The following is a 17,596-nucleotide window of genomic DNA, read 5'->3' as shown; positions in this document are numbered from 1 at the left end:
AAACAGAAGTAAAACTTAGTAAAATACTTAAATAGAACAGTCACGTGATGTTAAAAATATCTGAATAGAACAATCACTATAAATACTAATTACCATATAAACAGAAGTTAAAATACTCTAATAGAACAGTCACATGCTAAAAATATCCTACTGAATAGAATGATCGCATGTATTTATGGAAATACAGATGCTACTACACATATAGAGTTATATAATTGTGTGACTTCTTAATGAGAGAACAACTATCATAAATTATAACAATTACCATAAACAGAAGTTAAAACTTAACAAAATACTCTAATAGAACAGTCGCATGTTAACATTTTATTAAACGACAATTTCACATACTTATAGGAATATGGAGCTACTGCATGCATAGGCTATTATGGCTGGAAAACGCTGCAATTTCTAATTATAGTTTGCATAAACAGAGAACAGTCAAAACATAATAAAATACTCTAATAGAACATTCACATAACTTTGGATTGGTCAAACACTCTAATAAAGCAATCAAAATGGCATGGTGGAAGTTACACTCATATAAGTAGATATAATATGGATGTGTATAATGTATTGTGCCAGCAAAATAACACAATTCTGACCCAGTGACTTATAAGGCTTCACTTAGATATGCAAGGCATACAAATATCAGGTATTATTCTTATTGCATTTAATAAAAAGTACATCGTTATCACTGAAATCAAGTACAATAACATTCTTGTTCTGTTGCTATTCATTTTTCTCACGCAGACTTGGTCTCAAATATGGCTTTGACCATGAAACAACAATCAGTCTTTTACCTGAATAAGGCTATTATAGAAAGATATGATGATATCAACATTGCTATAGCAGCAGTATGAAATACCTGTCTTCCATGTGATATTCTGTAGTTGTCAATCATAATCATATCTCCTTTTTTCCAACGATTAAAAACCATGTTCTTCCAAGTGACATCTCGTACATGTTTGTTAACTGCATCAGGTATTTCTGTACCATCTCCATAACATGTGTGGAAACCACAATTCATTGGACCAATAAAAATGAAAAGTATCATTTTTAGAAACCATGCGAACCATGAAAGAAGTAGATATTTGAACAAGCCCATCCTTTTGTAGATACGATAAAATTCATCACTAATCATATACCAGTGAAACGTCTACACAAAAGTACAATACCTAGGATGTCATAATTCAGTTGTAAAAACACATTGTTGTTATGCATCACTACAACCACATTGTTGCTATGCATCACTACAACCATATTGAGAAAATTTAACTTTTATTATTAAATAAAAATACCTGCAAATGGTTAAACCATATTCGATCGCCTGTTTCAGGATGATTTTCAAATGCAGCACGTTGGTTGACAAGCTTTAGTCCATCATTCTTCATCCAGGTAAAATCCTGAAATGATTTTCTGCAGTGTTCTTCAACCTCCTCTTTCTTATCTGTGTCATATATCTCAGGCCATCCTTTTAGTTGAGTAGGGTCAGTAAAAACAGTCCAGCCTTTTCTGTAATTCCGTACAATCATTACCTATATGGAAATATGATTAATTAATTTGCAAAATAGTTCAATACCTCCTTCTCCTCAAATTTCTGCCTCACAGCAGGGTCAATGTCCTCGTAAACTTTCTTAAAGTCACACAAAGTTGTTTCACCACCTGGGCCAACCGGTTCATCAAGACAGCAGAAGAAAATGTTCCTTGGGGGAGCAGCAAGGAAAGACATTTCTATGTGCTGAGGAATAGGGAAGAAACGTGGTAGTTCTGAAGCTGTGAAGACATACTATGGTGATAAAATACAATCAAATAATTTCATAAACAAAATGTGTATCAAACAATACCTCAGTACCCGGGAGCTGTTTTCTAGGTGAGGTGCCATGATAATCTTTGCTTAGCTCAGGTTCAAATTGTTGCATGGCACGCTCAAATTCTACCCCCTTATCAATCTTGAAACCTCTAAACATCACTGCACCTGTCCACATATCAACCAAAGACTTAACATTTAACAGAAGAATTACTGAGATATCTAATACATAACATGAAGATGAATTTCAAGAGCCCTAGGCGGTGCATAGATATACTGGAACATGTGATGGAGTTTATAAGGAAATGCATGACATGTGACATACACTATAGAGGTTTTCAGAAGAATCTGAAAACGTGTATATTTACAGAAAGCCATTATGTGTCATGTAATAGGCAAGATGTTTTATGGAACCTATGGACATATAAAACATGGGACATTCTGTTAGCATCTCGAAAACCACCAGTGTGAATCAGCTACTGAACAAAAATGTTGTTAATCACTATATATTCATATTGTTTGTGGTTAAAGCAGCTTAACTGTGGCTGTTGGGGCGAAAACTTCTTGGTGACTAAAGCATACTTAGTCGCTGACTTTTCTTCAAAATATACCACTGGATAATCTTTGTTTACCATTCTGAAAAACATTTATCCTGTTTCTTTAAAAAGTCTCTAACAACCATTGCTGAAGTCAAGTTACAAAAACTCATACGTCCAGAAGTCTGAAGAGCATCTATTATTTTCACACGATTTCCAATGTTTCTCGTAGATTTACATGACATAGGGGTCGGACGTAATGGCATCCCGTAAGCATAGATTTTTCTGAAAACCTCTATAATAAATTATTAAGCAAGCTCAATAGCTATTTAAACAGCATATGCAAAAAGGGTATAGTTTTTAGTTCATAATGCATGTCGTTGTTTTCAATTCATGTTGGCTGGTAGATAATACAATAGATTATATGCTCATGAGTTCCATGTGACCTCCGTGAGCACAGTTATGAGCAGTGATGTATGATCACATGTTAAACTTTGATTCCTGTACAACAAGGCTGTTTGCAGAATCGACACACAGTATTGTTGTGTGGCCTACTAGGTAAGCTTTTGATTGTTTCTCAAATTCTCATCCCCACGCTTTACCCCACTGCCTCTAATTTCATTATTGCTGCTATCAATCACATGCACACATATTTTGATGTAAAGAACCGGCTGGCTATCAATTTTACAGTACAGCAAATGTCACTTGCACCTCACAAATGGTGGTAAAACGTAAGTACTAGCTATATAGTCCTTAAAAGGCGTTATAGTAACAGATATCTTGATTGGAGTATTTTCTTTAATAACGAATAATGAAAAAATGACCTCCCATCCACATGGATATCCGATTTTTTGTGGTTGCAGGCCTTACACCAGATAGTTATAGCTGTGTATGCTATGATTCAACCTTGGATTTATATAATTGTTGCAATGTTGAAGCCATTCCTCCTTGTCGGAGCAGTACAGCAACAAAGCAGTACTATACATATACTGAGTGGGTATGGTAACAAGCACAAAATGGGCGTGGTATATTTGAACTCGAGCAATCTCGTGTAAGGCTATTACTCTGACATTGCTACGTTGATGGGCCAGCGGACTGCAGGGCCTGGTTTCTTCAAAATGCTAATAGAAGCTTACTCAGTACAGTAATGACAAGGTGACCTCGAAGGTCACTAACATACCATATTCTAGTATCTTTTGCCTTAATAATTCCTTGTTTTCTCCTATCCATTGAATAATAAACTCCGCTGAATCCTGCCCGTTCTTTGGTTTAATAAACAAAGGGAGAGTAGTCCCTTCCTCTCTAAATTCACACACCACTTGATCCATTGTAGCTTTAATTTCTCAGCAAGTCTATAATTAAAGGAGGGACCATATAGATTCCGGATATGTCTTACATGAATATTAAACCCAAAAATTCTATACATGATAATATTATATACAACAGCTAAAAAGTGTGTAAAATATTGCACTGCAATTGCCTATTCAATTTATATACAAATGATAAAAAATTAAGTTGTAGAAATCTGGTTCTCCAAAATCTGATAGAGTACTTCATAATCTGCAAAATGATACTGAATGGTTAACATATGACACACACACAATGTAACTGACCAGGATCTTCAATATCCTTGTAATTCTTCAGAATGTAATGACCACAGTTACAATATAGCTTGCGTTTTGGAGCATAGACAGTAGCTGCTTGAAAAATAGGCACGACCACCTATGTTATAAATATGTGTGGCATAGTGTACAAAATGGTATGCTGGCTACAAATAATGTATGGTTGGAACAAAGACAACATTCTGCACTAATTTACTGTTAGCTGTTAATTGGGAGTAAAATAAAGCATTTATTTCATGAGATGGTTGTAAGCCTACTACAAAATTGGGATGATCAGAGAAAACTTCTAATCCACCGCTACTACTGCACAGAAGGAAAAGACTAGAATTTCAATTTATACACATGAAATAAGCAATAATTCCACACTGGCCATGAGTGACATGCCAAACAATCTATAACTTTACCTCACTGTCAAGTTTTTCACTGAGAACAGTCTCACACTGAACCCTCATTGGCTCTAGAAGGAACATCTCAGCAGTAGCCATCAGCTATACCATCAGTAACCATGACAATATTGCTAAATTCTAATTAACACACACCTCTATAGCTTTGTTGAGGTCATCACGTGGGAATAGACATTTTCCAGTGTACATGTACTCCAACATGATCTTCAAAATGCTGCTCTCCACGGACGGGATTGTAACCTTTAGAATTATGATAAGAAGTGACAATCTCTTGAGATGCTACATCATAGTACACATGCACTGCATTTGTTTGGACTCTGATTAATACGTGGGCCCAACTAGATGCTGACCTGAGTATTTAATGAACACAACCAGGTTTATTTTAACAACAAGGTACCGCTGGGGTTGTGTGACTCTACCAATATGGCAAACAACATTTGGACAACATACTTTACCCACAAATATACTTCTTGCCACCTGCATGGTGATTCAATGTTGCAAATGTATACACACAAATGATATCAAACAAATGTCAGGGTATTTGCATAGTAATGGGCTTTTATTTCCTTATCATTATACCATTACTGTGCAAGACTAAGTATAAAGAGTACACTATGACATAGCAAAGATTTGAAATCTACACTTGAGGTGTTCATTTTTGACCTGGCCTATAAATGGAAAGGGACTTTACTTGAGACCAGACATTGTGAATTCAAATCATGGAGGTATACCACTATTAACAGTAAGCATACAGAATCTTTACACAGTGCATTGACTATAAAAACAGGTGCCTAAAATGATTGGAAAACAGTTTATGATTCATATCTGCATGTACGTGGTGGCAGCAGCAGCAGCAGCAGGAAAGAATTAAGGCTGCTAACAGTAGACTCCATTAATAGCATTAATTTTCCATTATGTGCTGGGACCCTCCCCCACTCAGGCTTTTATATGAAGAAATATGGTAACCATGGTAAGTGATGTATGTAGAATCTGGTAACAATTTCACTCAGATAAATTACAGATGTGTTTCCATTTTTGCCTCAAAGCAATTTAGAGATGCAACAACAGGTTAGTGTTTATGGTGTAACATCACAAGTTAAGTAACTAATGTCTAGGGATTAGTGTCTGTGGTGGAAACCAAAAACCCAGATAATTAGAACTGGAATCAAAGAAAATATTATTTTAACAGTTAACAATTAATATAAAACAACAATACCAGTAAAGGAACCACAAAAGTGCATACCCTCAAACCAAGGCCACCCCCATAACAACACTGCACATTCCTAACTAGTCCTCCCTCACTTCATTGCCCTGTCCCTCCTGCCACAGGTTGGATTCTAGTAGTGCCTTGAAGTAGCCACTCTGAGCACATAACACTAGCCGATGGGCGGGAAACTTCTTGCCATCTTTTGATACCAAGGTGACATCACTAGACAAACAGGTGTGTACAGGTAACATGCACTGACTCGTTGTGTAAACAAATTATAAAGGCCACACATACTTGACTACACCATATCCACCCACATATGAATACCACACATAACATAAATGTGACTCACATACATGACTCACATGCACAGACATACATGTGAACATACACATGTACGTACACATGTAGCACACATGTAGCACACATGTAGCACACACAAACAAACACATACCTCAAAGTAGTACTGCATAGATATTCAGAAAGGTCAAACAAATATTCTGAAAGAGAACAATACACAGTCAACAACCATCACCATACACAGACAGTTGGCTATTATCTCAACAGCCACACACTCGCCCACACACATATACACACATCCATACACAACAACTACCTTTCTCAGCAACTTGGGAAGAATCTTTGGATGGAAAATGCTGTCAAGAGAACAAAGGGAACCATTCTTGGTGCACAGAAAACAAGCCTCACCCACCTTAATGGCAATCAGCTGCAAGGGAGTGTGGTGGCTGGAGTTTACTAGCAGTGGGTCAGCCCCAAGTCTCAACAGTTTTATCACTGTTGAGAAGTCACCCTTTCGTGCCGCAATGTGTAGTGCCCTGCACAAAACAGCATATTATCAGAAAGGGAAGCTAACAAAAAATTTACAAGTACAACTACATACCTGATGCCCCATACCTAAGTTTTAAACAAAAGAAGTAACCAACCCATCAATTGGTGTTTTTTGCTTCAAGAATTACATTTGGAAAATGCATGAATTCAGGCCTTGAATGATATGAGTGACTAACTATTGTTCTGTATATGATTCTGTTGGCATAAACAAAACTTTTTGTCATAATTTAGGGTCTACAAAAATCATGTAAACTTTTGACATGACATAACTGCTCAGGATAGTCACCATGCAAAGTATAGCATGGCGGAACTGCCTCTCCTAGCATATGTTATTTTCTGTAGATTATTACACTGAATCTTACGTGTGAGCTGCATCAATGCTTTGTGCATTTATAGAGATGTCACATTCCTCAACCAGAACTTCTATGCAACTAGGAAACCCCTAGAATTTGTCTTGTCAAGACAGTGTAGACAAGCTTAAACAAGTTACCGTGGTGATTGCTTCGCATAGCCAATCATAATCATGGACATGTTTTAAATCTTCGTCATCATCAAAACTTCCCCTCATGGTGGCCACACCCTTCACCACCTGCTCAAATAAACTTTTATTTCCACACCAGGTTGTCCCAACTAATTCTTTACCTTCACATCTTTACTTAACATGGCAGCCTTTATTAGCTGCATCTCATTGATACGATACAACTTGGTATCCACATTGTGTAACATGGTATCCAGCTCACTACTGCTCCCACTTTGTATGCACTAAATATAAACAAGACATTACAGAATAATTTTACTGTTGTACTTTTAAGGGAGAGAAAGCAAGAAACAATTTTAAAATTGATAATTTTATCGTTGGAACCACGAAGTAGTTTGAGGAGTGAATTACCTTCACAAGTTTCTGTAAGTTCAAGTAGCTTTCCTGCATCTTCCGTGGCAGGCTATCAGGATTCTACATGCAAACATGCAAGTGATAAAATAAGTTGTATCACAAGACTGGCATACATACTCTGGGAACATCTGTTGCTTTAAGCACAACGGACTGGTCTACGTCCCATTCTCCCCTACAAGAAAGTGGTGTATGCAACTTGATGCTGTGCAGTATACTGACTTTCTATCGTTGACTTGAAACGCTTTGTCAAATTCAGTCTGTAATTCTTTGACTTTGAGCTGTGCCTCCTATGTAGCATGTGTCATAGGGCGCACACAAACACACAAGCTAAACCTATACACACTACACATTACACAAACAATACACTACACACAAAAACTACAACGACAGACCCACACATTACACACATGCACTATACTGCACACACTACTGTACACACACACACACACAAATTACACACGTGCGCACGCACGCACTTATGACAAAATATACACAGACAGACACATACAGAATACTGAACATGTTTAGCTATCTGCAGGTACATGGATGAAGAGTCACTGATATGACAGCACATCCTACAACATACATACCATATGGTGGTGACCACCTCATATAAACAACCACCATCACTCACTTGAGAAGACGTTGTGCATTCGTAAGACGAAATTTCAAATCAAATTTCCCTGCAGTGCCATCCATAACCGCCTGCAGTAAACAATGCGTGCAACAACAGAAGTTACACATTGCATAATGCTGTGGTAAGAAAATATGGCTGAAGTACTGGAATGTCAGGACAAACAAGGCACCCACAATTGGTACTAGTCTTCATCAAGTTTTCTATTATTAGAATTAGCCACTAGCCTGGGGAATCTAACGGGATTAGAAAGTCCCACCACATCTCTACCAGCATGACCTCTCTAAAGAGTAGAATAGATGAAGCCCTGAAGTAAAGAATCACTAGTCATTTCTAATAATAACTCATGACCATCCACAATAGTGATTCCCTACACATGTACTACACATAGTTGTGTCTAACGGCATCCATGCCTAAAATTAGTACTGTATTGGAATTCCCGGTAGCCACACACATAGGCATGCTTCCTTGCTCACCCTGTATGCAGCGAATGCCTTCTCGTACAATTTGTCCAACACAGGTATTAATGCATTCGAGGCTCGCAGCATCAGTGAATCAATATCAGTCTGACTTACTTTAACAGTAGAAGTCTGTAAATACAAAAATGCACAGACTGCATTAACTGTACTTATATGTAGAACAATATCTTTGTAAACTATCTACGGTCTCAAACAAAGGGAAATAAGAGTACATACAACTTAGACCCCTTAAGTCGGAATGCCCATCCCAACACAGATGATAAGGAATGATAGAGTTGTACCCTTATATGTGCGTATAATATAACACTACTTACTGCAAGGGAGAATCTGGACGTAGCAGTTTGATTGGTTTCTTTTGCAAGCCTCACAATTTCATTTGTGCACTTCTCAACAGCTTCTGGGTTAACCTGTATAGAATGGCAAGTGAGTAAAAGCCACAATGTTAAACCACATGAGAATGGGAACCATGACATTACATAATTGACACTCCTACACTACTTGGTGTATACACAGTGCCTTGTCATTGTGTGCATGTGCGTGCATGTGTGTGTGTGCATGTATGTCTGTATGTATGTGTGTGTGTGTGTGTGTGTGTGTGTGTGTGTGTGTGTGTGTGTGTGTGTGTGTGTGTGTGTGTGTGTGTGTGTGTGTGTGCATGTATGTATGTGTGTGTGTGCATGTATGTGTGTGTGTGTGTGTGTGTGTGTGTGTGTGTGTGTGTGTGTGTGTGTGTGTGTGTGTGTGTGTGTGTGTGTGTGTGTGTGTGTGTGTGTGTGTGTGCATGTATGTGTGTACATGCATGTATGTATGTGTGTGTGTGCATGTATGTGTGTGTGTGTGTGTGTGTGTGTGTGTGTGTGTGTGTGTGTGTGTGTGTGTGTGTGTGTATGTGTGTGTGTGCATGTATGTCTGTATGCATGTATGTGTGTGTGTGTGTGTGTGTGTGTGTGTGTGTGTGTGTGTGTGTGTGTGTGTGTGTGTGTGTGTGTGTGTGTGTGTGTGTGCGTACTGATACTCACTCACTAACACTATGTTTTATACATTTATGTCTGGGCTTACTGTTGAAAGGGAGTTCTGACAGATAGTCTCCACATGGCACACACGTCCTTCCAACTTATCCATGAACTCAAGCACCTCTTGTAGGGCACACACCTAAAGTGATGTTGCAGCTCAGCCCCCACTCACAATTCAGCACTATGTATTACCTGATGAACAGGCCAATCACCACGTCTCTTCTCCAAAATTTCCAGTGAAATCTGTGAGGGTTAGAAAACCACACATGATGTCACATCTCCTTTACCTACGGTGGTACCTGAGAATCTTGTAAAAACTTGGACAGCTGTTGCTGCAGCATTCTTAGGAACACCAGTCGCTGAGAATGTCTTGTTGCATCCATTATATCCTTGATAAACCGATCCACCTCCTCCTTGTGTTCGTCTAACTTCTGTACTGTATCAGACACCTGTTAAAGGCATCGGAATGCAAACAAGTATGCGTTCATGAATGCAAATGTGTGTGTGTGTGTGTGTGTATTTCTATTCCAAAAGCAGCACAATTTCTTAAAACACTTATAAAGTTCCATAGTAGTGTGCCATGTGGCCAATGGAAAGCTAGTGTATGCACAATAGACAAGTGTAATTCTACATGGGGTTTCCATGCAATCGTGTCTTGGTCCAAGTCTTGGTCATATATTGACTCACAATAGGGCTGTACCGATATCAATATTATATTGTATCGGTACCGATATTACGAGTATCACTATCAGTCAATTGGAAGTCTACAATACAAATATTTCACTTGAGTTATATGCACTATTAAAAATAGTATAAGTACCATGAAAGTACCTTACTGGCCAAGGTGACTTAGTTGTCAAATGGTTTAGTTCTTAACTTCATGAGTTGGTGTGGGTTCAAGTCCCAGGTTGGTCATTTTTTAAAACCAGATGCACGCCCACAGCTTTTGGCCAGCTATTTGGCAGGCTGTGGGCACGCATCTGGTTTCCTGAAATTGGTTTGGAAAAAACCATGTGTCTGAGTGTCTGTCCAACACCCATGTGAGCAAACAAGCTTTGAGCTACAGAAAATAGACCTTCATTCAATGAATAAGGGCTGTTCACATACTGAATTAAAGCTCAACTTTCTGTTTTCATCATGTTTATTTGACAGGGGTGTGGCCGGTAACTGAAACCAGGTGAAACAGTCCACTAGGGCCTACGTCCTGTAACAGGCGTATAACGATAAAAAGCAATGTAACAGGCCTTGTAGGAATGGTGTATCCTCTCAAGCTGAAAGGGGGCATATCCCCTTTGTACACGAACGAAAACTAAGAGTAGCCATGAGGCTTTGTGTAGAGAATTTGCATATGAAAGCACGATAGACAAACTATAAAATAGTGAAAAAGATACTTTTGTGCATAATTTGTGGTTTAAAGTGGTTTGCTCGAATTATGCAATGCATAGCAACGTAATTGATGAATTATGAAATAATTGGTGAATTATAAAATACGTTTAATTTTAATGTACTAAATGCATTGTTACAAAACACGGTGAAAAACAATACTATAGCATGCTGTGTGGCTAACTTGAGTTGATTAGTTCAAGAGATAGTATTTACTGGGCGCCTGGTTTATAGAAGCAGCATAGCATCAACTTGTTTCTTTTTCTGGGGATTTTTTTGTACTACTTTTTTGGTATTATGGTGGTTGATTTTTTTGTTCTGTGATTTGCACTGGAAAAAACAGACAAGTTCAGATAAAACCTTTTGTGAACAGGAGGATAAGTACCAAGGATTACATTGTTGAAAAGTATACGAATTGTAGTAATTTAACAGTGATCATGCTACAAACTCTGTTATGCTGTAATGCATATCAGTTTGACTTTGAAGTATCGGCTGTGTATATGATATCGGTATATCAGAAAACCTGCATTGGAAATAGACAATAAATATTGGATATCGGTATCAGATGTAAACTGTGGTATCAGTACAGTTCTAGGAAATATGGAACACTTTACTCCAGCAAAATATGTTTAAGTCACCATAGAGTTATGTGCCTTCAAAGCTAATTCCAGGAGCCCATACATATGCTTACGGGCTCCCGATTTTTTTCCCTAACTTATTTTATGCAACAATGTGCACTTCTTTTGTCTGATTTACTTGAGGATTACTAGACTGCACTGACAAGTTAAAGAAAAGAGTTTGCACATTTTTGAGAAATTGTATGTACAATTAGTTGTCACACCTGCCAGACAAAACACTTATAGAAACCACTGAATTCCTGACAAACTATCAAGGTACTAGAGTTGTTTTAGTAAGGACTTTTAGTTTTAGTTAAGGTCATAGTTGGTTTCGTCAATAATTTTAGTTTTAGTTATAGCAATTTTTCTTAATTCCTTTTAGTTATTGATTTAGTTATGGTTACGTTCTCTGTGTTATTTTAGTAAAAAATGTGAAAATCTTTTAGTTATAGTTATCTTTTCTTAGTTTTAGATTTAGTAAATTATTCTGTTGTATTTTAGTTATAGATTTAGTTTTAGTTATAATATGGATTTGCTTTTAGGTACAATTTTAGTTAACTAATACATATTTGTCTTACTAAAAGTACTTTTAGTTTTAGTTATAATTAACTAAACCACCATCAGGTCATAAACTATAGGATATATTGATGTTTGGATGCTGCGTACAGCAGTAGAGTTTCATTCTGAATTTCGTTCCACCTGTAGAACTTATGTGAACTTATACGTGCAGTGGTCTGAGCCAGCGTTGAAACCGGGTTGGGTCATCCGGGTCATATTTTCTCCAGGTCATCCAGGTCTGACCTGGTTTACAATTTATCCGGGTCTGAAACGAAATTGTTCGTTTGACGACGTGGAAACATATAAATGCTATCACGTAGCTTTTCGTGAGCCACGCCCACTTATCGCATTACCAACATACGCGAGGGTAGCTATTGTCAGTAGGTGAAGACCTATTTTTTTTTTTTTTTTTTTTTTTTGGTCTTCAACCTACAGCTAGGCTGAAGTTGCAATATTTACTCAACACGAATCGAACGCTCAAAATGTAGACTCGTTCGCTCGCTCGAGACTAGCCGAAACATGTCTCGGCTTTAATTAATCCGGGTCAATCCGGGTCAAATCCGAGTCAGTGGGTCATCCGGGTCAGCAGTAGTGACCCGGTTTCAACGTTGGTCCGAGCAACATGGTGTTGTTTTAGTAAAGAGTTTTAGTTATAGTCATGGCTAGTTTCTTCAATAATTAGTTTTAGTAATCCTTCTTAATTCGTTTTAATTTATATTGTCTTTGTTGTTTTAGTTTTAGTTATAGTTTTAGTTAAGAACATGAAAACCTTTTAGTTATAGTTTTAGTTGTGCATAAGAAAATCTTTTGATTATAATTAGGTTATCTTTCTTAATTCTTTTTAGTTTTAGATTTAGTTTTGGTAAATTATTCTGTTGTTTTTTAGTTATAGATTTAGTTTTAGTTACAATATGGATCTGCTTTTAGTTATAGTGTTAGTTGACTAATATATATTTGCCTTACTACAAGTACTTTTAGTTTTAGTTATAGTTAACTAAAACAACACTACAAGGAACAAACCTTGTTAATATGACTGATGACCAAGGAGTAATAACATGTGTAACAAGTGTGCAATCAAAATACTCTAATAGAGCAGTCACACTATATAGATCATTCAGCAAACCAGAGTTACTATTTTATTACAAAAAATTAATACCTCTTGTTTTCTTCTCTTGAGAACCATACGCTGTAGCTCTGTCTGTATGTTGGTAACCTCAACTTCACCAACTTCCTTCTGCTTTGGCCACGGAACATTCTTCAGTTGAGTGCCGGACCTGATCTCCCGCAGTAAATTCCCCCTGCTATCCGGTACCTATTAACAAAACACTCTCAATAGTTACAGAGTAGCTAACTATGAAACACAAATTACATTATTACAAATACATACAGGGTAGTATATCTCTCTCATGTATGCACACACACGCACACACACTACAAGCATGCACACACGTACACACTACACGCACGTGTAGTGTGTAGTGCGTGTGTGTGCATACGCCGTAGTTCTGTCTGTATGTTGGTAACCTCAACTTCACCAACTTCCTTCTGCTTTGGCCACGGAACATTCTTCAGTTGAGTGCCGGACCTGATCTCCCGCAGTAAATTCCCCTTGCTATCCGGTACCTATTAACAAAACACTCTCAATAGTTACAGTGTAGCTAACTATGAAACACAAATTACATTATTACAAATGCATACAGGGTAGTATATCTCTCTCATGTATACACACACATACACACACACACTACACGCACGTAACACTACACGCATGCATGTGTGTAGTGTGTGTGTGTGTGCATACATAAGAGAGATATACTACCCTGTATGCATTTGTAATAATGTAATTTATGTTTCATAGTTAGCTACACTGCAACTATTGAGAGTGTTTTGTTAATAGGTATCGGATAGCAGGGGGAATTTACTGCGGGAGATCAGGTCCGGCACTCAACTGAAGAATGTTCCGTGGCCAAAGCAGAAGGAAGTTGGTGAAGTTGAGGTTACCAACATACAGACAGAGCTACAGCGTATGCACACACACGCTACACACACACGCACTACACATGTGCGTGCGTGCGTGTAATGTGTGCGTGCGTGTAATGTGTGCGTGCGTGTAATGTGTGCGTGCGTGTAATGTGTGCGTGCGTGTAATGTGTGCGTGCGTGTGTGTGTGTGCGTGCACACACACTACACACAATTGCACATGTGCATGCACACATATGGATGTACACACATGCATGCATGGGTACATACATACACAAAGGACCAATTGGGTGTTTAAATCGGATGCACCATAACACACAACTTCACAACAATGGACCTTCACAGTACCATTACAGACAGTAGTAGACACATCAGCTGGGACTGTACATGTTGTCACACTCACTTCTGGCGATGTGTTCTGTACTGGAGGAACTGGTGCAGGAGACGACCCTCCAATTGGTGGGGGTGGTGGAGGTATAGGAATATTTGAAGGATAGTTTGCAGCAGCCATTGCTGCTACTGTAGCAGGAGGAGTAGCATTCTCATCAAAATGTGGGGCTACATCATCTGAAGTCACTGGTTGAGAAGAATCCAACACTGTATCATCTGACAACGGTATATCTGCTACAGTAGATTTTTGTTGGCCAATGTCCTCAAAACTAAGGGTGTCTTCCTGAACTTGAGCACCTTGTAAGACTTCTTTATACTTAACTTTGTCAGAGTCACTGGTATCATTAATATTGACATCGAGTCCCTGTTCTTTCTGCTTGACTTCTTCATGATCACTGATGTCTTCCTTGATGTCATGATCTTGTACGACTTCCTTGTCTTCAGAGTTGCTTGTGACATCCTCGATACCATCATCTTCATTTTGATCACCTTCGGTGTCAAGAAGTCCCTCTTGCTTTACCCTTTCAGGATAGTTTGTCTTTTCCTGGTCATCATGATCTTGTTTTTGTTCTACTTCTTCAGGATCACATGCATCAGTCCTTACATCAACTTCCTGAATGTTCATTTCAGTTTTCATTTCAGTTTTAACGCTTTCTTCTTTGTCCTTACAAGAATCAGCTTGCAATGTCTCTACTGCTGATGGCGACATGGTATCACTTGTTTGCATGACTACAGCAATGTTACTGTCTTCATCATGAAGATCTGACACAAGCTGTGCATGATCAAAAGGAGTGTCTGCTAATTTATCTTGTTCAACCAGAGGTGCAGTCTTTTCAATGTTTCTTTTAAGAAGGTAGTCACCCTCAGTGCCACCTGTACAGGTCTCTCTTGCATCAGAACTACTGACGTCTATGTCAGTGTTCTTTGTGGCAAGGGCATTAGTATCAAGTAATGCACTTGATTCCATCAAGGTTGCCGGTTCATCTGTATGTGAATCATCGCCAGAAATGGGCACAATCTCTTTGATTTGGTCATTTTGGTCTGAGGATGGTATCTCTGGCAATTCCTGTTCCTGTTGTTTACTCTCTAGAGGATTCTCGATTGAAGATCGTTTACTTGAGTTCGATGAACCTTTGTCAACACTTTTATTGTGGTCGGTGGGCAAAGCATCCTCCTGCTTAATCACGATCTTCTTGACCTTTTTCTCGTGCAAACGCTTTGGTTGAAAGCACAATTTACAAACATCTTTTCTCCACTTCTGTGGGATAAACTTATTACAGGCGTAGTCTTCTTCATCCATGGTTCAAAAAGTGACAATAACAGCCCTTAAATTCTAAACACCTCACTACCTTGTTGATCTTGACTTTAGCGCAATCACTTTGGATTAGGCGCTGGCGCGAAATCTTTGTGGCGCAATACCATAACGCACGTGCATTGATATGATGACGTCATACATAGTCTCCAGGCTGCATAGTCTCTGTCCAACTTGATACACAACTGGAGTCGAGATACTCTAATAGGGCATGTAATACTATTATTATTATTATAAGAATCCTCCAGCACCAACCCATGGGCACACTTAGTTATGTAGCTGCAAAGAATTGTTTGCAAATTAAGCTTTTAATCAATGTAAGACCACTTAGAAAGTAGATGTTTGTGCATAAAACTACTATACATAAAAAATTTCAGTCCTGAAACATGTAAAATACGGCTACATTACAATTATAGTATCTGGGGGCTGTACCCCAGGCCCCTTGTTTTATGCAGCTACCATATACTATACCCTGGTCATTGTTCGGTGTACAAACCCTGCATGGCTCCACCCCTCTAGCTATGTTGTATTGTTTTTTGCATAGACATACACTATATTATATAGACGGTTAAGCTATAATCACTCATTGTAAATTCAAAGTATTCATGCCATGGGGATGACTCCTGTGGCAACTTGTATGAATTTCATACTTCACAAACGTATGATTTTCATACAAGTTGTCATGCATAAGAGTCATCCCCTTGATTTACAGTGCTGTAAACTACTTTATGCAAATTCTACTTCGGTCATCAACAGAACTAAACTGGAGATGTTTATGTGGTAGATGGATATACGGCAGACCAGCTGAAGTTTGGTTACCTGGGTGCTCTATGAGCACTTCAGTGTGTCTCACATATATGGACAATAAGAAAGTTCACTAATGATTAACCAATTTGAATGGAAGTACAGTGTATGGGAGATGAGAGATGGCTGAGTGTATGTCCTCATCCTGTCTATGTAGATAATGATTGTTTCCACAGTGAAGATATAATGTGTACTGGTTAGTAGTGACTATAACAATTAACAACTCTTAACAGTCTATGATTGCAATTGTGTTTTACACTTTTGCAGGAGAACAAGCAGAACTACCAATTCAAGGAATGAGATTACTTGGAGGAACCAGTGTTGGAGTTGAAATCAGTGTCAATAATGTCTGGGCTCAGATCTGTACAGACTTGTGGAACCTCAATGATGCGTAGATACCTTGGATTTAACACTACCCAACAAGTGCCATTAGGCAATATATCTGGAGTGAGTACTACTGGTTATTAGGCCACACAGATGAGATGTGGTGGACAAGACCTCAACCAGTGTCACTACACTGAATATGTCGACTTACCAGCATAAACACGTTCTATTGGATATCCAGCCAATGTTCAGTGCTTAGGTAAACTTTTGTCTATAAAATTCACAATACAACATTATACAAACTTGGTCTAAACCTTTTACTATGTAATTTGTAGATCTGACCAGTTGTGGTACATTGTCAGAGCCAACAGGAGGATACGTTAGTTATGATGCCTCATCTGGAACAAAGACAACTGCTATATTAACTGGATATCTGATCACAACAATGTCAAGCAGCTGGTCTAGTGATCCATTTGCTTGCATTCAAATGTTACCATTCGTCCATTAGCAAACATTTAAACTGTGGCATATTTCCAGTAACTCAAACTTGTGGTGCAGCACTATCAGTGAGAGGAGCTAGCTCAACTGCTGTGGTGACTGATTCACCAGATGGAGTGACCATCACCTACACCTGTCCTGATGGTGCATGGACCCCAGTGGGTTGATAACTTACAAGGAGTGCAACACAATTGTTGGTAAGAAGACTGAACAATTCATGTGTGTATCATACCATTATAGGTCCAACAGGTAGTCAGACTATAGTGATAATAGCAGTTATATAGAAA

The 17,596-nt window shown here is 38.3% G+C and overlaps 2 protein-coding genes across 2 annotated transcripts; both read right to left on the bottom strand.

The window, feature by feature from the left end:
• Nucleotides 1–633: 633 nt before the first annotated feature.
• LOC136242545 (dapdiamide synthesis protein DdaC-like) lies at nucleotides 634–3,769 on the bottom strand. The gene is made up of 6 exons (XM_066033992.1): nucleotides 3,524–3,769; nucleotides 1,845–1,975; nucleotides 1,580–1,786; nucleotides 1,299–1,535; nucleotides 866–1,156; nucleotides 634–810 (listed from the first exon to the last, which is right to left on the bottom strand). The coding sequence occupies exons 1-6, from the start codon at nucleotides 3,669–3,671 to the stop codon at nucleotides 730–732; spliced, it is 1,095 nt and encodes a 364-aa protein (XP_065890064.1). The 5' UTR covers nucleotides 3,672–3,769; the 3' UTR covers nucleotides 634–729.
• On the bottom strand, nucleotides 3,760–15,755 carry LOC136242497 (uncharacterized). The gene is made up of 23 exons (XM_066033928.1): nucleotides 14,385–15,755; nucleotides 13,158–13,313; nucleotides 9,743–9,892; nucleotides 9,636–9,686; nucleotides 9,490–9,582; nucleotides 8,745–8,837; nucleotides 8,428–8,541; nucleotides 7,952–8,022; nucleotides 7,826–7,892; nucleotides 7,537–7,604; nucleotides 7,435–7,489; nucleotides 7,315–7,377; nucleotides 7,068–7,187; nucleotides 6,916–7,014; nucleotides 6,788–6,867; nucleotides 6,289–6,412; nucleotides 6,193–6,232; nucleotides 6,031–6,076; nucleotides 5,672–5,798; nucleotides 4,505–4,609; nucleotides 4,370–4,453; nucleotides 3,957–4,065; nucleotides 3,760–3,903 (listed from the first exon to the last, which is right to left on the bottom strand). The coding sequence occupies exons 1-23, from the start codon at nucleotides 15,669–15,671 to the stop codon at nucleotides 3,854–3,856; spliced, it is 3,252 nt and encodes a 1,083-aa protein (XP_065890000.1). The 5' UTR covers nucleotides 15,672–15,755; the 3' UTR covers nucleotides 3,760–3,853.
• Nucleotides 15,756–17,596: the final 1,841 nt, after the last annotated feature.

Source organism: Dysidea avara, chromosome 13, assembly GCF_963678975.1.
Source record: "Dysidea avara chromosome 13, odDysAvar1.4, whole genome shotgun sequence".
NCBI classification, from domain to species: Eukaryota; Metazoa; Porifera; class Demospongiae; order Dictyoceratida; family Dysideidae; genus Dysidea; species Dysidea avara.
Note: the sequence above shows the minus strand (reverse complement) of the source record. Positions and strands in the feature narration are given on the sequence as shown.